Here is a 26,535-nt window from a genome sequence, read left to right on the forward strand (position 1 = left end):
ACCCCGCATATAACTGACCCGTCTCGACCCTTGGGCCCCAAGGAGAACAAAAAAGGGCAAAAATCCGACAGGCGGATTAAACCAGATACTTTTGAAACGTCTGATGACGATTCTGACGAGTCTGACAGGGCCGATGCCTCTGACTCGGACCTGGATGACGAGGAGGATGCGGGGTTAATGGCGGACTACCATAATGCCAGCACTGAGATGCCACAGGAAGCCATCCTAGATTCTCAGGGTCTACCCTTGTTTAACCCTGACGAAATCTTTCACCCTCGCTCGGGGGATTGGGCTCCGTTACCCCATGTGGCTCAATACCTGCAACTATGGACTAGACGGTCCTTGGACAAAGTGAACCGCAACAAGTTGCGTGCAGAATGCCCCAGACCATATGTGGCAAACAAAGTGGCAGTCACCCCGGAGATAGACCCGGTACTCCTCAAGTACCTCACAAGGTCTGGGAAGTACTCAAAAAAGAGTATCGAACGGTCCTTTAAAGCCATTCAAGACTGCATACTGGATCTTTTGGGCCCGCTCACAAAAATTTTAAACTTGGCAGAACAGGCGGCCTTATTGGCCCAACCAATGGACCTGACACAACTTAGAGGCTGGGCCCAGCGTGCGATATGCATGCTGGGTACCGCAAACACGACATGTTCAGTGGAGCGTCGTCGCTCCATCTTAATGAAGCTGGAACCCCAGCTCAGTCATTTAGCGGAGAATGAACCGGGCCCCTCCGCCGATGGTCTCCTGTTCGGGGACGATCTGATCAAGAATATAAATAGGTTCGTTAGCCTTTTCTTGAGCCTGGATAAAGCACAGACCTCTCTGAGAAAGTCCCAACCTGGCAAGGTTTTTGGGAAGGCTGGTAGGTACAGAGGGCGATCTACCGGCCGCACTACCCCATACAGGCCCTACTCAAGACCGCCAAACCAGCAGTTCACTCCTGCTCCACAGCCATATGCCCTACCCGTGGCTCCACCAGCTCCCTTCTTCCCTCCCCGAGGACGCCCCTGGAGAGGACGCGGAGGACGTGTTTTTCCTCGATCGAGACCACTGACCGGTGAGTACATTCCCATACTCAGTTCCACATACACTGGTAGGGGGCAGACTAATGTATTTTTCCCATGTTTGGTCCACGATTTCGGCAGACGTGTGGATCCTCAGTACGGTGACGGGCTACCGAATAGAGTTCCTATCTCTCCCGACCCTAAATTTGATGCCCCATCCCATCCGATTTTCTTCCCAAAACGTGGAGCTGATAGACAACGAGCTCAAGGAGCTTCTATCCAAGGGGGCGGTTCAAGAAGTAGACCCCCTCTCACCCGGCTTTATCAGCAACATCTTCTTAGTGAAGAAGAAGGACGGCGGCTACCGCCCTGTCATAAATCTCAGAGACCTCAATCAGCATGTGGTTTACCACCATTTCAAGATGGAGGGTATCCATCTATTACGCGATCTCCTCTGGCCGGGAGACTGGCTGGTAAAAATAGACCTAAAGGACGCATACCTTACCGTCCCCATTCACATCGAATCTCAATCTTTCCTAAGATTTCAGTGGAAAGACCGAATGTGGCAGTTCACCTGCCTCCCGTTCGGATTGTCATCGGCCCCCTGGTGCTTCACCAAACTGCTCAAACCGGTAGTGGCCGCACTGAGGAGCAGGGGGGTACGCCTCATAATCTATCTGGACGACCTTCTCATTATGGAACGTTCCAGGACTCAAGCATTCTTAGACAGCCAATGGGCCGTTTCTTTGTTGGAGGAACTCGGATTCCTCATCAATTACAAGAAATCCGTCCTGGATCCCTCTCAGGAGATGGAATTCCTGGGTTTTCTAGTAGACACCAAACAGGCTATGCTACTATTACCGAAATCGAAATTGGCTCTGATTCGCAAGGAAATCAGAGCCACGTTACGCAAAGGTCTAGTGTCCTTACGTATGATTGCTCGCATAGTAGGTCTCTTGTCGGCCTCTATCCAGGCAATATTTCCAGCCCCCTTACACTACCGAGCATTACAGAGGCTCAAGACGCTTCATTTACGCCAAGGGCTGCGATACGCGGACGAGGTTCCGTTGTGCCCAGAAGCAATAGAGGAATTACTGTGGTGGCTTCGTCACGCCGTGGCGTGGAATGGCAGAACCATTTTCAATTCCTACCCCGATGTGATCGTAGAGTCCGATGCGAGCCGCCAAGGTTGGGGTGCGCGCTGCGGACAATATACCACCGGCGGGAAATGGTCCGCAGAGGAATCCCTCCTCCATATCAAGGCTTTATAACTCCTGGCGGCATATTTTGCGATCAGGAGTTTTCTCCCTTACACCTCCAACAGATGTGTACTTTTACGCATGGACAACGTAGCAGCGGTTCCATATGTCAACCGCTTAGGGGGCACGAAGTCCAAGGTGCTGGCGGACATTGCGTCCGAGTTTTGGCAGTTTTGTCTGTCTGTGAATACCATTCCAGTAGCGGAATACCTTCCCGGAATTTCCAACGCTGTAGCAGATTGGAATTCTCGCTACCTTACGGATTCCAGCGACTGGACGCTGAACCGTACTGTCTTCCTCACACTACACACCCTATGGGGTCCCTTTCATACAGACCTCTTCGCCTCTCGCCTCAACCGGCAACTTCCCCGCAGGGGACGCACTATGCGTTTCCCCCGTTCAATATGATCACCAGAACCCTTCTTCATGTAACAAGTCAGAAGGCGACGGTTGTGTTGATCACCCCCTGGTGGCCGACACAACCATGGTTTCCCCTTCTGCTGGGTATGTCGATCGACTATCCCCGCTTGCTCCCCTACTCCCTTCACCTTCTCTCGAACACAAACAAGGGTTACCACCCCTTGATACTGAACAGCGATCTACCTCTCTTAGCGTGGTTGGTTCCGGGGTCGAGGACGCCGACAACACTATTTCACAATCAGCTAGAGACCTCCTCGCCTTGGCCTGGGCCCCGGGGACTAGATCGGCGTACAGATCTGCCTGGACCCTGTGGGTTCGTTGGTGTGATCAACGGCAAATTGATGCCGTTCAGGCACCTGTATCAGCAGTAGTGAACTATCTAGCAGACTCTTATGAAGCTGGAAAATCCTATAGTTCACTGAATGTTTATAGGTCAGCCATTTCGGCTTATCACTGCCCGGTGGATGCTTTACCTGTGGGTAAACACCCCTTGGTATGTAGGCTCCTCCGGGGAGTAAAGTTCAAACGCCCCCCTCGTCCTAGATACCCAATCTACGTGGGACGTCTCCCGGGTTCTAGAACTCTTCTCCAATTGGGAGGACAATGATGTCCTCTCTTTGAAGAAGCTTTCTATCAAACTCTCTACCCTTTTATGCCTGGTCTCCATCAAAAGGGTCTCAGACGTGAAGGCACTGGACATCTCCCGGCGTCAATTTTCACCAGAAGGCGTACGGTTTTCCGTGGTTCGTAGAACGAAAACGAGAATTCAAACGGTGTTTTATCCATTCTTCCCTGATCATCCACACATTTGTGTAGTTCGATGTTTGCAACAATATGGGTCTAGGACTGCCACCCTGCGGTCGACCGCTCGTAACCAACTGTTGATTTCATATGTGAAACCACACCTTCCAGTATCCTCGGCTTCAATAGCCAGATGGGTGAGAACAGCCATGGAAATGGCCGGAATCGACATTTCACTCTTTGGGGCTCACTCTTCAAGAGGTGCCATGGCTACCAAGGTAGTCACGTCAGGAGGTTCGCTCTCGGACCTTTTATTGGCGGCAGACTGGTCGTCAGAAACGACCTTTCGGCAATACTATTTTCGACCACAAGACCATGTCTCTCTTTCTGTACTTTGATATTGTATGCTTACAGATCATATATATAAGGTATGATTAGCTTTAAACTTGCAAGATACGAAGCCTCCTGTCTGATATATAATTCGGGATTTTTCTAGCTAACATGACGGAAAATCTGAGTTATATGATGACAGGAGGCGAGTATCTTCCCACCCTACCCACCCTATCACGGTGTGTTTCTCGTTTCAGGCTATTGAGGAGTGGAAGCTTCGTCTGCACAGCCGACAATGAAGTGTTCTGGAGTTCCCGAATGACGAATATTCTGTTTTGTTCCAGTTGAACACAGTTGAACATGGCCCGGTTGGCCCTACTCCCTGTTTCGGAGGAGAAGTCCCCGGCCTACGTGGAAAGACATGCGCTGCGACAAGACTACGTGTGGTCTCCAACATCGCACGAAAGAAAGAGGAGGAGGAGACCCAGACAGCCCCTTATATAGGGACTATGACCTAGGGGAGGAGTCCCCGGGGCTGCTGGGTATTGTAGTTCTATGAAGTTTTTTTTCTCTACCATAAAGAAATTATTATTTGTATTTCTGCTATGGGCATTAAAAAGAAAGATTTAATGCAAGATACTCGACTCCTGACATCATATAACTCAGATTTTCCGTCATGTTAGCTAGGAAAATTCCCGAATTTTCCCATCTACATTAGACCTTACCATGAATGACAATTTTCTTTAGATGGTACTTTTTCTCCATAGTTATAAAAGTTGCCATTTTCATCATTACAGCCACACTGAGACACACACTTCATATTATCTTCATCTAAATATGGTGAAGATGCAGGGCAGCTGGGATAACAGCCTACAGAGGAGTTAGAACAAGAGGAAAATACATATTGTTACATTTTATATAATGGAACAATTTCAAAATCACACAGTCACCATTAGCTGCAAATGTCATTATTTTTCTGGAAAGCCATCCTAGGTATAAAACCTATAAGATACGAGAAGCCCAAAAAGTGGAAATTATGGGCTAGATTCACAGAGAGATACGACGGTGTATCTCCTGATACGCCGTCGTATCTCTGACTTAGGCCGGTCGTATCTATGCGCCTGATTCATAGAATCAGTTACGCATAGATATGCCTAAGATCCGACAGGTGTAACTGTGTTACACCGTCGGATCTTAACTGCAATTTAAAAATGGCCGCGGGGGGCATTCTCGCTGATTTACACTTAGAAATATGTAAATCAGCGAGATATGGCAATTCACGCGGACCCGACGCAGTGTTGTTACGACGTTTACGTAGCGGTTTTCCCGGCGTATACTTACCCCTGCTTCTATGAGGCGCAGCCAATGTTAAGTATAGCCAGTTTGCGTAAGTTGGTCGCGAATACGGATGGCCGTAATTTACGTTAACGCCGAAAACAATGACGTCCTAGAGACGTCATTTGGAGCATGCGCACTGGGAAATTTCGCCGGCGGCGCATGCGCAGTTAAATCGGCGCGGGGACACGATTGATTTAAATTGTACACTCCCCCTAGCCGCGGAATTTGAATTTCGCCAGGGGATTTGGAGGTAAGTGTTTTGTGAATTACCCACTTGCCTCTCAAACTTGCGGCAGCGGTTCTTAAATCACATAGATCACACGGATCTAAAGATCCGCTGATCTATGTGAATCTAGCCCTTTGTCTGTAAATGTAAAGTGACTAGTTTTACATTAATTATTTAATTAATTAAGTTGATTCGTTTTACAAGCTTGTTCCTTCATTCTGCTCCATATTGGAAGCGGCAGTAGTACCCTTGATGGGAGTTGTAGGGAATACGATTTTGTTTCCCATGGGGTTCAGAACTGCTGAAACATGTTTTCTAAAGAATAACAAAATGTAACAAGCCTAGACATGTGCAGAACGAAAAAAATGGTTATGTGTTGTGTCGATTCGTTATTTACATAAATTTGTTTAAGCCATTTAATTTGTTTTTGGAATTCGTTTAGTTTATTCGTATTTAAAACGATTTGAAAAGTTTATTCAAATGCGTATCGATTCGAAAAGTTTGCAAATCAATTTCAAATTGTTTTCTAATTCCAAAAGTTTAGTAATTCGAATAGTTTTCAAATTTGAATAGGTTTCCAATTTCCAAAGAGAATAAAATAGAATAGAAAATAAAGGAATACATAGAATTCGAAAAGAATATAACAAAATAAAAGAATATAATACAAGAGAGTAAAACATAACAAAATAGGATAGAAAATAAAAGAACAGAATATAATGGAATAAAATAAAACAGCATGGAATAAAATAGAATAAAAAAAGAATAGAATTAAATAGAACGTTTATAACCATCTTCTGAAATTTTAATAGAATAGTTAATAATAGAATAAAAAAAACAATAGAATAGAATAGAAATAATATAACCATTTTCCAAAATTCAAAAAGAATAAATTCAAATTTGAATAGAATATAAAACAATATAGTAGAATAGAAAAGAAAATAACACAATACCATAGAAAAACAACAGAATATAATGAATATAACCATTTTACTAGTCTAATCTATTATTTTGTATTCTATTCAAGTTCAAATTGATTATATTTGAATTTTGGGAATTGGTTCTATTCATTCCATTCTATTCTATTGTTTTTTTAATTATATTATATTTCTATTGTTTTATTCTACTCTATTTTTTTTATATTATTTTATTTTCTATTCTATTCTTTTCTATTCTATTTTTTTCTATTCAAATTCAAGTTTATTCTATTAAAAAAATCAAAAGATAGTTATATTCATTCTATTCTATTCTGTTTTTTCTATACTATTATGTTATTTTCTATTCTATTCAAATTCGAATTGATGCTATTTGAATTTTGGGAAATTGTTATATTCTTTCTATTTTAGTCTATTGTTTTTATTCTATTCTTTTCTACTCTATTATAGTCTATTCTATTCTACTCTTTTTTTATATTCAATTTTTTTCTATTATATTATTTTCTTATTCAAATTTATTTCTATATTCTATTTCGAATTTCAGAATATGGTTATATTCTTTCTATGTAATTATATTCTATTTGTTTCTATTATATTCTAGTCTATTGTGTTCTTTTATTTTTCTATTCTATTTTGTTCTGTTTTTCTCTATTATATTATATTCTTTTATTTTCTGTTATATTCTTTTCTATTAAATTTTTTTCTATTCTATTCCTTTATTTTCTATTCTATTTTATTCTCTTTGGAAATTGGAAAACTATTCAAATTCGAACATTTTCTAATTCTGATTTGAAATCTATTAGTAGTTGGAAAAGTATTTGAAAACGGTTCGAAAACGATTAAAAATTTGTCTGAATTTGTATTTTTTTGTTATTTCTGATTCGTTCAAAGTCGGTACTATTGTAATTTGGAAATTTGGGTGCATCCGAATTTCCGAAAAACAAAAACTTGTCCGAATTTCTATTTTAATCAAAACGAACCGCACATGTCTAAACATGTCTTCCTTGAATAGATTTTACTGACTTACCTTCAAGACCTGAAAGTTCATATAGGCACTCTCCTTTGGGGTTCCTGCAGGTCTTCATACACTTGTCCCCACAAGGTTTGTAGTGCCATGCACATTCTCCAGCTTCATTGTAGTAATCGCAGAACATAGCTATGGATTGCAAGTACAGGTAAGGTTTATTGTTTTAAACTGTTTGAGTATGACCAGGAATAAGCAAAAAATATACTTAGCATGATTTTAATTCTTTACCACTTGCCGACCAGCTCACACACATTTACTGTGGCAGGTTGGCAGCGCTGCAGGATTTGCCGTACCTGTACAGTGGCTCAGTTGCGGGCTGCAGGAGTGTGCCCATGGGTCGAGCGGAGACTCATTTGCCTAGTACAGAGGCAGAATGGGGATCTGCCAGTGTAAACAAGCGGATCCCTGTTCTGACAGGGGACATGTCAAAGATCTTCTGTTCCCAGTGATCAGGAGCAGTGATCTCTGTCATGTCCCAGTGAGCCCATTACCCCTACAGTTAGAACACACCTAGAGAACACACTTAACCCCTTGATCGCCCCCTAGTGTTAACCCCCTTTCCTGCCAGTGTAATTAAAAAAAAACGCAGAAGTGATCAAATACCACCAAAAGAAACCTCAGTTTGTGAATAAAAAAGGACGTCAATTTTGTTTGGGTACAGCGTCGCAGGACCGCGCAATTGTCAGTTAAAGTGTCTGTAACGACACCCCGTGTATGAAAGGGGTTAAAGTCGTTTAGGATATTCCATTCCCGAACACAAGGCAGCTACCAGACACTCCAATCAGGCGAACAAGCACCCCATACGAATAATTCTCCCCCAAATACGAGACAAGGCTCTGTATGAGGTTCAAGCAGAAATCACAATCTTTATTGAGGAATTCAGGCTCTTATATACACCAAAAGAGGAGGGTCCCACATTCTGCTCATATTACTCCAGCAATACACAGAGACTTAAATTAACACAAGCTAATTAACCATGATTGGGTATTCTTTGCAAAGTGAGTTTTCACTACATTCACTAAGCTCAGACATACTTCTCTTGCAAAGTGAAAATTCACTTTTCAAAATAAACATGCTTTACTTCTTTACTAAATCAACCCAGTAGAATCATTTTTGATAGGAACAACTGTGTGCACAAATTAAAGAGGATTTCTGCCCCCCCCCCACAATAAAAATTTAAAGTCAGCAGCTACAAATACTGTAACTGCTGACTTTTAATATTAGGACACTTACCTGTCCAGGGATCCCACAATTTCGGCACCCCAGCAGATTTTTGGATCTGTTCTCAGGTGTTGCCCCCACCATTCATGGTAAGGGAAACCGGCAGAGAAGCCTTTCCGCTTCCCTGCTGGTTCCTTACTGTGCATGCGCGAAACGCCCTGAACTTTCTAACTGGCCCGGCGGAAGAGGAAGGAGGAGGGGTACCTGTCAAAAACATGTGGCACCGGAGGAGGGGGGGGGGTTAGAAGATAAGCGGAGGTTCCACTTTTGGGTGAAACTCTGCTTTAAGCAACTGACTAAACTTATAGGTACCATATGGTAAAACCCTTTTTTTCACAGAAGCACATTTGAACAATAATAAAGGCTTATAACTATCACAATTTGAATGATGTTTTGTAAACTATAACAAGTTATCTCTGGATTAGGGGTCTCCAAACTTTTCAAACAAAGGACCAGTTTATTGTCCTTCAGACTTTAGGAAGGCCAGATTGTGGCCAGTGGGGGCAGAAAATGTCCCGAGTCCAGCATCAGTGAGAATAAATATGGCCTCAGGGTTGGTGGCCAGGAGGAGGAGTTGTGCCTCTATCAGTAGGAGGAAAAGTATCCCATCATTGGTATCAGTAGAAGAAATAGTGCCCCCTTGTTGGTGTCAGTGGGAGGAATAGTGCCTCATATCAGTGAGTGGAATAGTGCCACAAGGACCGAATAAAGGCTAGCAAAGGGCCACATCTGGCCCTTGGGCCACAGTTTGGAGACCCATGCTCTAGATAATACTGAGCAAAGTTTGAGATCTGGCCTGGAACAGGAAGCGATTTCAGGTTTTATTTTTTGGGCAAAAAAGGGGTCAGTTCCCCAAATAAAAATAAAAAACTGTTTCAGCTGCTATAGGGTGCATTTACACTTGCGAATGTACCTTGTGTGCGATCTGATGTGAGGACCTCAGTTGAACTTCCCCTGATTAGCTGCGAGTAAGCAGCCCCCATTAAAGGCAATAGGTGGCTACCTGCTCTCATAGCTAATAGTACCTACTCGCATGTAATTTGCTCATGCAGTGATCACATGCAGACTGCCTGTGTTCAGGAATGACCACTGACATGTGATTGCTACCTGATAGATTGCATGAGAGCTGACGTGAATAGCTTGCAACTTCCCATTGCGTTCAGTGGGGCTGCCTACTGCTAATTACAGGAACCCCTGCTGAGGTTCTCTTAGCTGGTCCAACACAGGGTGCATTTGCAAGTATGAGTGGACCCATAGTCACCTACTCTATGACATTGTTCTCCATAGACTTTGCTGCAATGCTTCTCTTCTGGGTTGAATAATGTCCAGCATCATGCACCCAATGCTGAAACCTAATGTGTACCCATGGCTCTTTACCATAAATATGAAATAAGATACAAAAGCAATGAACATTTTTCAGAAGCATTATGGAAACTGAACATTGTTAACTATGTTTACGGCATAACATGTTTCTAATTTGGGATGACCTTTTTTACAACTTTTTGAATGAATAATTGAGATCAGCCACACCTATCACTCAATGTAATACACAGAACTATATGGTAATACTTACGGCATATAGTTGGCGTTCTCCATCTTATGCACACTCCATTCTCACTACAGGCCTGAGCATACGCTGCAACCGCAGTACAGAAGCATTCACAATCTCCGCCAGAAACACAAGAACATGAGTCACTGATGCAAGAGTCATAATAAATGGTAGGGTCCACCTAGGCGTAGAAATACACAAGTAGAATATGATTTTCAGATCTTATTATTTGTACAGGGTATAATGCAAAAGGAGCACCTGCCTGCGCTGACCCTGATTGTTGTGCATCTTGTTCTTCTCCTGTTTTCCTATTATTCTTTTACCAGCGTGCTCAAAAAAAAAAAAAGTCTATAGGTAGGATGCTTATTATAGGCCAAGTGAAATGAAGGGCAATAGATAAACATGTTATGGTAGTTTAGAAATCATGGTTAGCAGATTAATTACTGTTTAGTAGACCTCTCCTGGAATAGTTTTTTTACAGCTGAAAAAAAATATTGTCATTTTCAGCTCCTGAAAGATCAGACATCGAAATTTTTACTCATACTGCTGGTGAATTGAACTGTATCTAATTATTTTTGTTCTGATGTATGTTGACGTATAGCGGTGTTTTCGGCCACTACAACTTAAGCCCTGTACACACGATCAGATATCTGATGGAATCTAATCCGATGGATTTTTTCGTCGGATATACAATGAAGCTGACTTTCATCAGTCAAAAATCCAACCGTGCCACAACGCGGTTACGTACAACACTACGACATGCTGAAAAAAATGAAATTCGATGCTTCCAAGCATGCGTCCACTTGATTCTAAGCATGCGTGGATTTTTGACTGATGGAGTTCCACACAGACGATCCTTTTTTTCCATCGTTTTTTTTATCCATGGGAAAACATTTTTTTTTCTCGACCGATGGAAAACAAACCGATGGAGCCCACACACGATCGGTTTGTCCGATGAAAACAGTGCATCGGTCTGTTTTCATCGGACAAACCAACCGTGTGTACAGGGTTTTACACAACTTATGTGATTTGGTCTCTCTCTCTGACCTCCCTTCCTGTTTAGTGCTAGTTAGCTCAGCCCTAGCAAGACCCTCCCTATTTATTTCATGTTCCCTCAGTCATTTATAGTTCTTCTCAGAGACAGGGTTTAGAAATGTTTTTGTTTTCTTACACTTCATAAGACCAAGAAACATCCTCTGTACTGCAATTACCTGAAATAGTTGCATTGGATTCAACTTTTTCTGGAAGCCTTAAAGTGGGAGTAAACTCCCATGTATAATTTTTACCTATAGATAAGCCTATAATAAGGCTTACCTATAGGTAGACTAAATATCTCCTAAACATGCACTGTTTAGGGGATATTTACTTTAGATGGAGCTGGCGACTTCAAGGCATACCTGTGCCGTTCCTTCAGAGCGGTGCCATAAACATCGATGAAGGGAGTGACGTCATCACCAACTCGGCCATTAATATCGCTGAAGCCAGAATGAAGATGGGATAAGGATGGAAGCGCCTTTAGCAGTGACAACACACCACTGGATGGCTTTGCTTTCAGGTAAGTCTGTCATAATGTACTAGTATGCAATGCATACTAGCACATTATGACTTAAACTGCCCAGGGGCCCATTTTCTTTTTTATGTGGTTTACTGCCGCTTTAAGCTGCCTGTAGATAGTTACTATCCACTACCTGGACCATACTGGACATACTAAAGCTGGCCAAAGATGGATCAAATCTCGACCAGTTCAGCAGGGACCAGCCAAGATTCAATTCATCTATAGTCAGGCTGCTTGTTTTGAAGTTGATCCATCCTATAGCTACTAGCAGTGATAATTGTGTTCTGCCGGCAGGGAAGACAGGGAAAGTAAGGCGGGAGAGATTCCCCCTTTAATACTGACTGTGGTGGAAGGAAAGAAAATTGCATAATTTATGGCCTGCCTTAGTCTATTGAGATATGTCAATGAATAAAGCAGTACTTTAAAAAGAACAGCTGCTGTATATTTTTAAATATTTATATTTTTTATATAAATAAACATATATATATATATATATATATATATATATATATATATATTTCTGAATATTAAGGACTTTGGGCCAGATTCACATAAGAGATACGACGGCGTATCTCCTGATACGCCATCGTATCTCTGTTTCTAACTATGCGACTGATTCATAGAATCAGTTACGCATAGCTAGCCCTAAGATCCGACAGGTGTAATTGTTTTACACTGTCGGATCTTAGGATGCAATACCGCGGCCGCCGGTGGGTGAAGTTCGCGTCGTATTCCAGCGTCGGGTATGCAAATTAGCAGTTACGGCGGATCCACGACGGATTTTCGCGTTCGCTACGTCGTCCGTAGTCAAGTTTCCCGTCTTTACACAGCAATCGTATTGCTGTATAAAGTATGGCCGTCGTTCCCGCGTCGAAATTTAAAAATTAACGTTGTTTGCGTAAGCCGTCCGGGAATACGGAATTACGCTACGCGCGTCGCTGTTCGAAAAAAATGACGTCACTGCACGCAAAGCATGGCGGGAATTCCGAAACGGAGAATGCGCACTAGGTCCGGTGCGGGAGCGCGCCTAATTTAAATGGCACACGCCCATTTAAATTATGCGGGCTTACACCGGAGGCCGCCGGCGTAGTTTTCATCGCAAGTGCTTTGTGAATCAGGCACTTGCGATGAAAACTTGCGGCGGTGTAACGTATCTACGATACGTTACCCTGCCGCACTTCTACCTGAATCTGGCCCATTGGTACTATAATCTTGTATTTACCAATCTATTCCTATCACTGGGAAAGCAGGCAATCTCAGGCAGTGCCCTGTAGGTGCAGTATGACATTTGTTGAAAGTTCTCTAATGCCGTGTACACACGATCGGAATTTCCAGCAAGAAAAGTTTGATGTAAGCTTTTGGTCCGAAATTCCGACCGTGTGTAGGCCCCATCTGAGTTTTTCTGTCAGAATTTCTGAAAACAAAGATTTGAGAGCTGGTTCTCAAATTTTCAGACGGGAAACGTTCTTGTTGGAAATTCTGATCGTCTGTATGCAATTCCAACACGCAAAAAAAACACGCATGCTCGGAATCAATTCAACGCACGCTTGGAATCATTGAACTTCATTTTTATTGGCTCATTGTAGTGTTGTACGTCACCGCGTTCTTGACGGTCAGAATTTTGTGTGACCATGTGTATGCAACACAAGTTTGAGCCAAAATTCCATCTAAAAAAATGTTGCTATTTTCTTGTCGGAATCTCTGATCATGAGTACGTGGCATTAGATGCCGCCTACTACAATAAACATTACTGAGATGACATTGTATTGCTTCCCAGCACCAAAAGTATAACACATGGCTGGGATGGTAGCTTAGCACCAAAGGTTAGTAATGGCATTTTAAGGTGCACACGTCATATTGTCTTTTCAATCTTTAGATGACATACAAATATTGTATGACCTGCACCCATATCTTTGTAAATCAGATATCTTAAAGGTTGCATGCCTTTTATCTGTTCATTAATAAAATATGATTAATAAAATCTTTGTTGCAGATACAAATTTGAAACTGGAAAACTCTCAGGAGATGTAGGTTTGAGAGGAGGGAAGGGTCACCCACTGACCACTTCCTTTCATGGCATATTACCCACTGATGCCATAGCACAAAATAGAATCTGGGTGTATTGAAGCTGCACCCTCTGAATACTTTCGGGAAACTAAAGGTAACATTAATTCTAAATTGGGATAATATTGAAAAAATTATAGAAAGACAGATAGATAGATAGACCTTTAAAAATACACTCTGAATGCACTGTAATCACCTAGGTTGCAAGGTTTGCTAGTAGTGATTTCTGTACTGCTTATTTCTGTACCCCTTACTGCTATCAGCTTATAATATTTGGGGGCACGATTAAACACAATTAAATACCAAAGGATTCTAAAAATAAAAAGTCATTTACCTGAGAGTGACAAGGTTGAAAGACGTTGCTGGTAATAATAGCACATTGCTTTGTTGCCCAGGCTTTCCTATATGGGTTGATGGAGCAAGGATTCTTGACATGGTGCACATCTGGGCATTTTGGGTCTGTTTTCCAGCTGTTATAGAATTCCATCAAGTTCTCTACCACTGAATGACTCCTTGTGGTGAAATCATTATTTGCATTTCCATCGTAGTTTCCACAGATGCCACATACCTTTCTCTATAATATGAGGCAAGCAGATATAGAAAACAATATTGAATGTGAAGCCAGGACACTTATGCACTTGAAGTAATGTGCAACGAGGTTTGTGTAAATGGGTCACAAACTGTCAAAGCTGAGGACCTGTTTCTGATTATCTGATGAAACAACAGAGGTAGGCCAGTGGTGAGCTGCCCCTTTGATAGGAAGCTCGCCTGACATGAATGTGACAATGGCAGTCTCCAGTTCCACCACTGTCACCAAGCACCAAACAGACTGACGGTGACTGTCACTGAGGTTGGTTAACTCTGAACTAACCCTTTACACACAAATAGTAGCTGCCACCATGTGCTTTAAAAGAGAACTATGGGCTTTAGAAAAAATATATATTTTATATATATATATATATATATATATATATATATATATATATATACTTGCCTAGGTGGATTAAGCATCAATCCGGTGTTGTATGTGTCAGCCGACAGCTCTGCACAGAGAACCCTGGAGCACTAAACTGGCTCTGGCTCTCAGCCGTTTATTGAGAGGCTGAGCCAGCTGTAGTTCTACACTTCTAGGTGGATTCCGATCATGTGGTTGAGTTCTTTTCAGAGCCTGGATTGGCTTTGAGATGTCGCCGACAGCCCGGTTAAGCCCACTTTTGGCTGAAAATGGGTCACAGGAGTGCAGTCAGTTCTTCATATGGCTGGAATCCACCTAGAAGGCTGGACTGGCAGCTGATACAAAAAAGGGGGGAGTACCTGGATCCACCGCAATTAAAACTACAATATAGGGGAGTAATGGTACATTAATGCCGCGTACACACGACCGTTTTTCATGACGAGAAAAATGCAATTTTTTAAATTGGTCATTAAAAACGATCATGTGTAGGCTCCAGAGCATTTTTCGCAGGGGCGTCCCTAGGGGGGGGCCAGAGGGGGCCCTGACCCCCCCAACATCATGCTGTGCCCCACCATGTGCCCCCCCAAAAAAAAATTGTTTTTTTTTTTTTTTTTTTTTGCAATTTTTGTATTTTGCTCCCCGAGAGGGAAAGCGTCCCCAGTCAGCTCTGCTCTGCGGGGGATTCCTCCCCCTCCCTCTGCTCGCCATCACTGCGTAATGCGAGCGCTCACACAACCAGATATTCTAGCCTGGACCGTGTTTAAGTGTGTGCACTGCAGACTGCAGTACACTGTAATCACTGAACTACATTATCTCCATCCCTTCTCTCTCCCCCCATCTGTCTCCCTCCCCCTCTCCTGTTCTTTCAAAACATTCACAATTACTTTCACTTTCAGTTAGGCAAATAATATACAGTGCAAATTTCTTTCCTGCATCCACAGATTGCAGGAAAGAAACTTGCATGATTCCCCCATCAACAGACAGTGGTGACAGGGGAATATCCCTCCTGCCCAGCAATTATATTCTCCCGACAAACAGTGATTATCACTAGTGACTATACAGCAACCACTAGTGATAATTATAAGAGAATCTGCTCATTAATGGTTCAAATCTCAGCCAGTTTCTGCTGAACCAGCTGAGATTTAAACTGTCTATGGCTGGTCTTAGCTCTTAGGCAGCCCATACATTGATTAGCACTGTGGAGTGTCGGCTTCCTGGCGGGATCGGGCATGTGGGATTTCAAACACACCCGAGCCCATCTCTATTGGTTGTAGACAGTTGAGCTCCCTGCAGGTTGCTTAGCAGCAGTGGACCCTTCTCTGATATGCTGATCGGGATGCAATCCAGGTGATGCTCTTAGTCAAATCCTAGTCATAAATATCAGTGATTTTATTGATCAAAGCCCACACTTTACAGGCATAGAGCCCACATGGCTGCTGATCATACGGTTGATTATATTCATGTGGTTGTACTCTTGATGCTTATAAATACTGTGTTTATTAGATCTGACTGGGAGCATCACCTGGATCACATGCCGATCAGCATGTCAACAGAGAAGGTTATACAGCATTACTGCTGCTAGGTGACCAGCTGGGGGCTCGGCTCTCTATAACCAATAGTGCCAGCCTTCCCCTGCATGCACCCATAATTTCACCAGCACTAGGTCCTAATTGACTGCCGCCGCTGCCAAGGAGACAGATGCCAGACCAGCGCTGTAAATAGCAGGGACAGGACAGCTGGGGATCCCCACTGTGGCAGAACACCAGGCCCCGATGGCAAGACAACCTTTGCAACAATGATAGTTCTCCCACTGCTTTGGACCCTTATATTTTCTTGGTGTGCTGGTGACATATATCTCTTGTTTTCTGCCACCCTGGGGGGCCCCAGTATAGTAGGAAGGGAGCTCACTGCAGAACATGTGAAAGGGCCCATAGTGGGATCGTAGAAAAGGGCCCCAGGATATATATATATATATAATTGCATTTTATAGTTGGCCCCCCTACTTTTGTCCCTGTCCCCCCATGTGCCCCCCCTAAATATGAAAGCTGGAGACGCCACTGATTTTTCGCAACGTGAAAAATGGCCATTAAAAATTTAGAACAATTTCTATTTTTTCTCGACGTTCATCACGTCATGAAAAATGGTTGTGTGTAGGCTTTAACGACAGGGAAAAAAGTGCATGCTCGGAAGCAAGTTATGAGAAGGAAAATGTGCATAATCAAGCCCAAGGGGTAGCACCATTCGAATGGAACTTCCCCTTTAAAGTGCAGTTGTACGTGTTGCACGTAGCTTTGCTCGAGCATTTTATTTTCACGATCGTGGGTATACAAGGCTGGCTTGACAAGAATTACGTCGAGAAAAACATTGTTTTAAAACGGTCGTGTGTACGCGGCATAAGTATTCAAAACTCGTCCACAAGGGGGCCCAAGGGACGCAGTTGAGGTGGACCCAAATCGCATAAACAGAAGGATAGAATATAGTTCTCTCAAGTGGGTATACCAAAACACTGGATGAATACAAAAAGACTTTATTAATTACAAAAATTAATATTACAACAATTAAATTAATCAAAGAGTAGCAAGTAGAGTAGCAAGTAGATTGTTCAAAACAAACTGATTTAAAATTAGGACAACGTTGTTATACAATCTAAAAACAAGGGGTGATTGCAGCTGCGCAGAGCCCTGTCCATGGCTCTGAGGAAACCAGCGTCTATTGGCTGGTGAAACTAGTCAGCTCGACATCAGCACGTCACTGGGGGACTGCTAGCTGTTTGCTGGAGTGAAGTAAACCTGCCTGTCTGAAGCTGGTGTTTTTTTTCGATCTACTGCAGATTACATTTGACTACATTTGTTTACTGCCTGACCCAGGCCTTAACTAACAGCGAAGCATCTCTTCAGGCATTTCCTGGCTAATCTTGACCGTGGCTGAATGGGTCTGAGACTACCAGAAGGACGACTGGCTCAGCAAAGTGCGATGAGAGTATCCTCTAATCATCTCTCCCTGTTATGAACTTGCCCAGTTTGTTTGGTCATTTGTCTCCACTGCCATTAAGCTCTGCTTAATTTACCAGCACGGTCATCAATGTGAGCCCTCTGTGGTTTGCACTACGGACAAATCTTTCACCGCTCCAGGTGAGCCTCGTGTATCATTAAGGGCTGTTGAACCACCAGGGTGCCGGCGATGCTGATTGTAGCAAATGGACGAAAAAAAACTCTGGACGGCCGCACTCCAAAATAACTAAAACAAAGTTGGTCTTTATTTTCAAATGCACATGCATTCACCGCAAGCAACAGGTACAGTATAGGCCGACGCGTTTCACGCTGTACTTCAGCGCTTAGTCATGGTTTGCACTACTTCTTGATAGCCGGACTTCTCATCCAACTCCTTTGTAATCAGGATCATACTTCATTCTACTCATTCAACCATAATACTCCACGTACTTACAAGCCATTTTGGAACTATATACACATTGCTCTGTGGGAACCGCCTCTCCCTTCTGTTTAGGGACAGTGGTATTCAAGTGGACTTGCTTTTTTTTTCTCACTTGATGAGTAGGTTCCTCAATATGCGCTAATCCATTTATTTTGCTTGCATGTGGTATCCTTGGTGTGAATGAGGTATGCGCAGCTGTATGTGTATGTGTATATATATATATATATATATATATATATATATATATATATATATATATATATATATATATATAGTAAGAAGAGAGCCGGCAAATATGTAATCCTTGAAGTGTCATTTATTGGTACATTAGAGTACACAGTATATACACACACATATATATATATATGCTTATGCTAAACTGCCTGCACGCCACTAAACTGGCTAATCTAGCTGAATTTCTCTCAATCTCCACTTTATCACACTACATACGGCTGCCGTGTAAGCAGCCTTATATAGTGTGGGGCGTGGACTTAGCCCCCTGAGCCATGATTGGCCAATGGCGCCTTTGGCCAATCATGGCTCTCACAACAGATTGCGCTGTGATTGGCCAAAGCATGCAGGTCAGGTGTATGCTTTGGCCAATCAGTAGTCGTCAATGCGCTGTGATCAGTGCATTATGGGACACTCTGCGGTGCTCAAATTTGCCTCAAATGCCCCATATGTTCGATTAATCTGCAAACAATTGAACACCCGATGTTCGAGTCAAATTTTTGTTCAATACAAACATTGGGACCATCCCTACTAAGGTTCTCTAACAAACCTCTGAGGGATTCACAGAACAGCTGTATTTATATAGAGATTAAATTACACACAGGTGGACTCTATTTACTAATTAGGTGACTTCTAAAGGAAATTGGTTCCACTAGATTTTAGATTTAGGGATATCAGAGTAAGCCTAGGTTCACACTGAGTGTGGGAATGAAGTTTTCATTCCCGAATGTCAGTCCCGATTTTGGGGACGATTTCAAAAGCATTTGTGTGGGTTTCTGCACAGATGCCAATGTAATTCGCATTCCGGAATCGCCAAAAGTAGTATAGGAACTACTTTTGGAAATCGGTGTGGCGTCGCATCAATTACAACAGTGCCATTGCCAGCAAATGCCGCCGATTTGACAAATGCACACCACAGTTTTTAGATATTTATTTGTAAAGAAAATTGAAAAACATTTATCATTTTCCTTCCACGTCACAATTATGTGCTACTTTGTGTTGGTCTATCACATAAAATCGCAATAAAATACATTTACATTTTTGGTTGTAACATGACAAAATGTGAAGAATTTCAAGGGGTGTGAATACTTTTTTAAGGCACTGTATCTGATTCAGTAAATGGTTTCAAAAGAGCTAGATGTGTTACTAAATGCACAAAACATAAATGTATATTAATTAGCTGTGAAGGGACTGAAGAGATTGTTGCTGCTGAGGCATATCTAGCTGCCCACTGGGAGAGGCAAAAAAGCTGGCGAAAACTGGCAAAAAAGCAGGAGCCTGCAGAGGCCCTCAAGTTTTTATTACCGTATATACTCGAGAATAAGCTGACCCGAATATAAGCCGAGGCACCTAATTTTACCACAAAACAATGGGAAAACTTATTGACTCGAGTATAAGCCTAGGGTATCCATCTGCATGCCTCACTGTGCCTCACTTTGCCTCACTGTGTCCATGTGCATGCCTCACTGTGCCCATGCCTCTCTGTGCCCATTCCTCAATGTGTCCATGACTAGATTGACGTTTAACATGGTAGTCTATGGAAGGGTTGCCAGGCTTCAGGGGCTACATGTGTGCCAAGTTCTGGGTCTAGGGGACCTAGGAGCGGCCGGTACCGGGTCCCCAAAGTCACCGGAGAAATGACCGTTTAACATGGGAGTCTATGGAAGGGGTGCCCGTCTTTAAAAAATCGGTGCTCCCCGGCCGTAGGTCCCCTGGACAACAAACTTTGCACACTTGTAGAGGAAGTGTGGGGCTACATGTGTGCCGAAACCGGGTCCCCAAAGTCTGGGAGATCAGGCGCAAAAAGGTGACTCAAGTATAAGCCGAGTGGGGCATTTTCAGCACAAAAAAATGTGCTGAAAAACTCAGCTTATACTCGAGTATATACGGTAAATCTTTCACCCTAGTGTAAAGATGGTCTCATTAAATCCAGCTGCCTTGTGAGAATATGGCACAGAAACCTCCACTTCTGTAATCCTACCTGGGTAGTCATTATGAGTGCCACTGGGAATGAGAAGCATTCTCTAGGATAGAAACTTAAAATGGAACTTCACTCTCTCAATCAATATTGACTATTTTGAATCCGTGTTATGCTAGCATTATTAAATATATAATATTTACTTGTTTGAAACAGTTTTTTACATTTCTTTAGTTACGTCCTGGTTTTCATTCCTAGGCAAATGATGTCATACATCCCAAGAGTCTTCAGGAGGGAAGGAGGGGTTTACTCAGCTAAGCACACCCTCCTGCCCATATGCCTGAGCTAAGTACAGATAGATTCCAGGAAGCAAAGACTACATGAATCATCTGTCCTTACTAAAGATGGCCACAGCCAGGAATGCTAGGGGGATGTTTATCAACAAAATAAAACATGGAGACTTGGATGGATGGGGAAGTTTGTGCTGAATATATAAAAAAAAATTGGATAGCGCTTTTGGTTTGTGGTGCTCAGATACAGTGAAGTTCAGCTTTAAACGATCTGCATATTCTGAAATCTGCCCATTAGTCTTCTCCTATTCTGTTCTAGCTGTTCTTTGGCAAACAGTTATAGAATAACTATATTTTAGCACAGTTATCTTTTTAAATAACCTCCTCCGTCCAAATTCTATGCTACCTGTTTAGTTGGGGGGTGCCACTTGTTATGGAGTGGAGTGATTCTTAAACAGAGGGTCCCATGCTCCCAATTTAGTAGAAGCTCCTCCTATTGTGTTGCCAAACAGGCGCTACATCACAAAAGTAAAATCAAAAGTTGTACCTTAAAGTCAGAGCTGAGCTTTACGTGGACAGTGGCCTTGGTATCCCAAATGATGAAGAGTCCATTAACACTTTTTAAAATGAGGTACATTCCTTTACGAATTAATTCATACTGAATACTCTTCGCTTCTCCTCGCTTTACAATCTCGATCTTCTCTTTGTCGAAGAAAAGTTCTTCTCCCTGACACACACAACAAAATGTACACACCAGACAAGTTATTAAATACACATAAAATGGCAAGTGAATAAAGATGGTACTATCTATTTGCCTGGACATTACAATCCCCCAAAAAAAATTGAGTGCAAAACTAAGGAGCCTAATTATAAAACAGAAAATCCAATTTGTCATCTTTTTTCCACTAGACTAGTCTAAAGCTCTCCAATCAGCAGGGAGCATGATGTTTAGTAAATGCAGATCTATAGAACTGCAGAGAGATCACTACTTCCACACCAAGAGTAAAAGTTTTTCTCTGCAGCATGCTGGCAGGAGAGAGGATTTTCTCTAATGCCTTTTACACAGGATCGGTTCGTCTGATGAAATGGACTGATGAACCGTTTTCATCGGATGAACTGATCGTGTGTGGGCCCCATCGTTTTTTTTTCCCATAGGTCAAAAAAAAAATAGAACCTGTTTTAAAATTTTCTTATGGTTAAAAAACCGATAGAAAAAAACGATCGTCGGTGGGGAAATCCATCGGTCAAAAATCCACGCATGCTCAGAATCAAGTCGACGCATGCTCTGAAGCATTAGACTTCATTTTTCTCAGCACGTCGTGATTTAAGTCACCGCGTTGGACACGAACGGATTTTTAACTGAAAAAATCCATCGGTCTGTTTTCATCAGACAAACCGATCGTGTGTACAGGGCATAAGACTTTACACACCTTTTGTTTTGATGCACCTGGAATTAATTTAGCTGATTTAAACAAAAAATTAAAATTTACTTTAACACTTTTACCGACACCACCATATGCCATAGGTCGGTGGCGGCAGGGGGTTTACACACACTCCCGGCAGATGTATGTAAATCTCACAATCTGACTATCGAGCTTTCTCTCACCCCTGTAAGTGCCCCCACTTCCCCGGATCTCCAACCCCATTGGCAGACCCAAGGCAGGCATGGTGGGTGCCGCCAGGTAGAGGGGAGGAAGATCAGCGAACATCCATTCACTCATCTCCCCTGCCTACTAATAAACTGAAAGTGATGTTTAAAATGGTACTTTCGTGTCCTGGTGTCATTTCCCCATATAGTATGGTTGGGAAAGTGAATGGGACACAGTCTGTGCTGCATTAGGTTTAATGTAGGTCAGATGAGACACTAATGATTTTTAAGACTTGTTACCAAAAATATCATCACGTTAAAAATGACATCCAGGCACTTAAAACCCCCGCAAAATGTTTTTGAGATCCCTGCACACAAATGCATACATATGGGGTTCCCTTACATAAAAATGTTGAATTTGATACACATGCTACATATTGCCATGCACAGTGGAGTGAGAGCAATAATTCAAAGCCCATTAATTATTGTTAACTTTAAATTGATGACCTATAGGGGCTTTTAAATTATTGAGTACTAAAGTTTGTTGTTGTTTCTTGGGCTCACACAATTTAAAGTCTTGACATATTGGGTACCTATTTACTTGGTGCAATCTCAGCTTTGATATTTTTAAGAGATTGGGTAATATATTGTGTTTTTGCACTGATATGAACTTTAGTGTATTGTTTACTGAAATTGTGTGTTTCATAAATGTGCTAATATTGTGACATACAAATTGGATCTACCACTATTTTATTCTCTAGTGTGTTTGCTTTCATAAAATATATAATTGTTGGCCATTTACCTAATCTTAAGGCCTAAAATCATTTTTTAAACATGTGTGCAAAAGCAAAAAACAGCTCTAGCAGTGAAAGGTTTAAAGGCCCTTTGTTGACTGGTCTCATTTAACCACTTCAGCCCCGGACCATTTGGGTGGTCAAAGATCAGGCCACTTTCCGACTCACGGCGCACTCCCGACCACACGGCAGGCATTGAAAGGGCCAAGTACAGGTACGTGATAATGCCTGTCCGTGCCATTCTGCCGACGTATATCTACATGGGTTGATCCTTATTCCTTAAGCAGTTAAATCTTTGTTCATTTAGTAAATATCTGGATTTACAGGTCACAGTACAATTTATGAATATGTCCAATGTTACAATTACTAACTTTAATGACTTTTTAAAATTTGCATTTTTTTAAATGTTAAATCTTTTATTTATTTTTTCTTTCGATGCATTTTTTTTCAATCCAATTACTTACCCCAAAAAAGATCTTGATAGTTTTGGTACATATAGTGCCATTATAGCCACACTGAACATTCTGCATGATAACTCTAAAGGAGCTTTGGCCTCTTTCCTCACCACAGTTATCCTTAGGAGGAAAAAGATTTTCAACATGAATACTGACGTAGCCACTTCATAATTGATGATTAAACTCTTTAGTATTTTCTTGAAAGCTAATATAAATAGCAGTCAATATAATTTTATTGCAATTGGACATCAATGACTTCATTCAATAAAAGCACATTATTTAGGAAGACTTAAGCCTCGTACACACGACCGAGGAACTCGACGGGCGAAACACATCGTTTTCCTCATCGAGTTCCTTGTTAGGCTGTCGAGGAACTCGACAAGGCAAGTTTCTCCATTCCCGTTGAGGAAAAAGAAGACATGCTCTCTTTTTGGCTCGACAGGATCCTCGACAGTTTCCTCGTCTAAAAATGTACACACGACCGGTTTCCTCGGCAAAAAAATAAATCCCAGCAAGTTTCTTGGCTTGAGGCCTCGTACACACCATAGGTTAACCAGAGGAAAACGGTCTGATGGACCGTTTTCATCGGTCAAAACCGTTCGTGTGTGGGGCCCCATAGGTTATTTAACCATCGGTTAAAAAAAATCCAACTTGCTTTAAATGTAACCAATAGATTCCAAACCGATGGGAAAAAAACGATCGTTAGTAGGCACAACCATCGGTTAAAAATCCAGGCATGCTCAGAATCAAGTCGACGCATGCTTGGAAGCTTTTTTCAGCACGTCGTTGTGTTTTACGTCACTGCGTTCTGACACGATCGTTTTTCTAACCGATGGTGTGTAGGCGCGACGGACCATCAGTCAGCTTCATCGGTTAACCGATGACAGCGGTCCATTAGACCGTTCTCATCAGATGGACTGATCGTGTGTACGAGGCTTAAGCATATAGTTTTGTTGTGAATGCATGTATACAATGTGGAAATGTAATATTTAAAGACATTTATTGCCTCTTGCAGAGATCACGATACTCCCCCTAACAATGTATTCTTCCAATTTTTTAACCCAGGAGGACAGAGCCATCTTTGTTCAGATATTATCTAGGAACAGCATCTAATTCATGGACTAAGATGCTGGCTCAGAGATAACATAATATCAAAGGTTCACTTTAAGGGCAGTAAACCCATATCAACTAATCAGATTCCATTTTATACTTGTCAGGATTCAAAGAATACATTCTTGGTCAAGTTTGAATAACACCACAAATCTAAAGGATATTATGAATTAGCCTATTACATTTTCCAAAAAATTTGAAGAAAAATGAAAAAATACTCATTTTACATTGCCGCTTCCTGTAGGTGAGGGTAGCATCACTGGGCCTTTTCTTGAGATCCTGAGGAGTCAAAACCTCATGAAAAGATCCTCCAGCATTGTGTAAGATTGGCTTCTTGGGAGATTTGGGCTCCTCAGCTATTCCAGGATTCTGGCAGAAGGCCCAGTGATGTCATCCTTACTTAGGAGAGCTCACCAGAAGATGGAGTGTTAAGCCTCATACACACGATCGGACTTCCATCTGACTTTTACATGGATTTTTGTCCGAAGGGGCGTTGGCCGTGAACTATGTCTGCATACACAAGGCTGAACTTTTTCAGCCAACATTCACCAAATCACGTGTTTTTTTCAGCTCTTTACCGCCACCCTTTAGGCAATTTCTGCTATTGCTGTCTGATGTTTAGCATTGGTTCTGAGCATGTGTGTTTGTACTTTGGACTTTAGTCCGATGGACTTGTGTACACACGATCGGATTATCCTCCATCGGACATTTGTTGTCGGAAAGTTTTTTTATTTCAATAGTTTTTTATTGATATTTTTCAATCAAACAAAATAATGCATTACAATAGCATATAGTACACAATGCATCGTAACAGTAGGAGACAAAGTAATACTCATTATCTAACATACAGATATGTGTTGGCTAAGCAATATAATACTACCAATCATCATAAGAAAAAATGTAGAGTATTTTCTGTAGAATATTTTCTCAATAGTATCAAGTCAATAAGAGATCAAATCACAATATCAAAGGAAAAAGAAAGAAATACATTAGCAAACAAATAAAATAGAGGAACTAGCTTTCCCGAACACCCCATATGGGAATCATAGTGTTCGAGAGCTATCTCCTCTCATATTTCCTATCTGAATAGTAAGCAACGTGACGGAGGAAATAAGGTAAACAGAATTATGTCCTGTTTTTGAACCAGACGTTCCAGAGGTCCCATTGGATTGAGTATTTATGAAGAGAGCCCAAGGATGACGCTAAAATCCTTTCATAGGAATTATGTAAATCCAAGAGGTCAATAGCGTCATCAGGGGAAGGCGGATCGGGATCTTTCCACTTTCTTGTAATCGACAATCTAGCTGCCAAGAGTAGATGGGTTATCGTTCTACGAAGATTAAATGAAAACCTGTCTATTCCTAATGATAAAATAGCCAATGCTGGATCAGGAGCCACTCGTGTTTGAGTCAGGTCAGATATTATATTGAAGATTCCTGCCCAATAGACTGTGAGCTTTGGACAACTCCATAATATATGGAATATGTCTCCTCTGACTGAAGTTGGGCAACGTCTCCAACAAGCTGCAGGGGTTTGGGGGTCAAATTTAGACACTATTACCGGAGTAAGGTACCAACGCAAAGTGATTTTGATAGATAACTCCCACAAGGAGGTGCAACGAGTGGCAGATTGATTGGCCTTACAGGCCAAGCGCCATTGGTCATTCGTGAAAGAGCATTTAAGATCTTTTTCCCAAAGAAGATGGGAGGTAGATTTATTAAAAACTCGTTTTTGTTGCATTAATTGATAAAATAAAGCAATGCCCTTATTTTGTCGTATTGGCGAAGAAAAATAGGTCCAAGCTGAAGCATTAACTTGTTTGGAAATATTGCCAAGTTTATATAGACAATGCATTAATTGAGTATATTGAAACTCGTTGGTGTGAGGGAGGTCATATTCCGATTGGATAGAAGAAAAGGTCTTGATGTATCCATTCGAATAAAAGTCGTCCAGATACCTAATACCTTTCTGGTTCCAAAAGGAAATCGGCATCCTGTTAGTAACAAAGTATAATGTTTGGATGGGAATTCTAACTTCGACTCCGGGCCCTGCTAGACCAGTGGAGCTTATAAATTTTTGCCAAGTTCGTA

The 26,535-nt window shown here is 41.9% G+C and overlaps 1 protein-coding gene across 5 annotated transcripts in view; it reads right to left on the bottom strand.

The window, feature by feature from the left end:
• The window catches only part of LOC120916765 (mucin-5AC-like), a 130,333-nt gene that overhangs the window by 10,860 nt on the left and 92,938 nt on the right, over nt 1-26,535 (bottom strand). For all 5 annotated transcript variants that reach the window (XM_040327703.1, XM_040327702.1, XM_040327704.1 and 2 more), the window contains exons 24-29: nt 23,345-23,455; nt 21,046-21,225; nt 14,007-14,246; nt 10,078-10,234; nt 7,284-7,412; nt 4,486-4,630 (exon numbers count right to left, since the gene is read on the bottom strand). In XM_040327703.1, coding sequence (XP_040183637.1) covers nt 4,486-4,630; nt 7,284-7,412; nt 10,078-10,234; nt 14,007-14,246; nt 21,046-21,225; nt 23,345-23,455 — 962 coding nt within the window. The remainder of the gene's footprint in view (nt 1-4,485; nt 4,631-7,283; nt 7,413-10,077; nt 10,235-14,006; nt 14,247-21,045; nt 21,226-23,344; nt 23,456-26,535) is intronic.

Source organism: Rana temporaria, chromosome 11 (genome assembly GCF_905171775.1).
Source record: "Rana temporaria chromosome 11, aRanTem1.1, whole genome shotgun sequence".
Taxonomy (NCBI): Eukaryota; Metazoa; Chordata; class Amphibia; order Anura; family Ranidae; genus Rana; species Rana temporaria.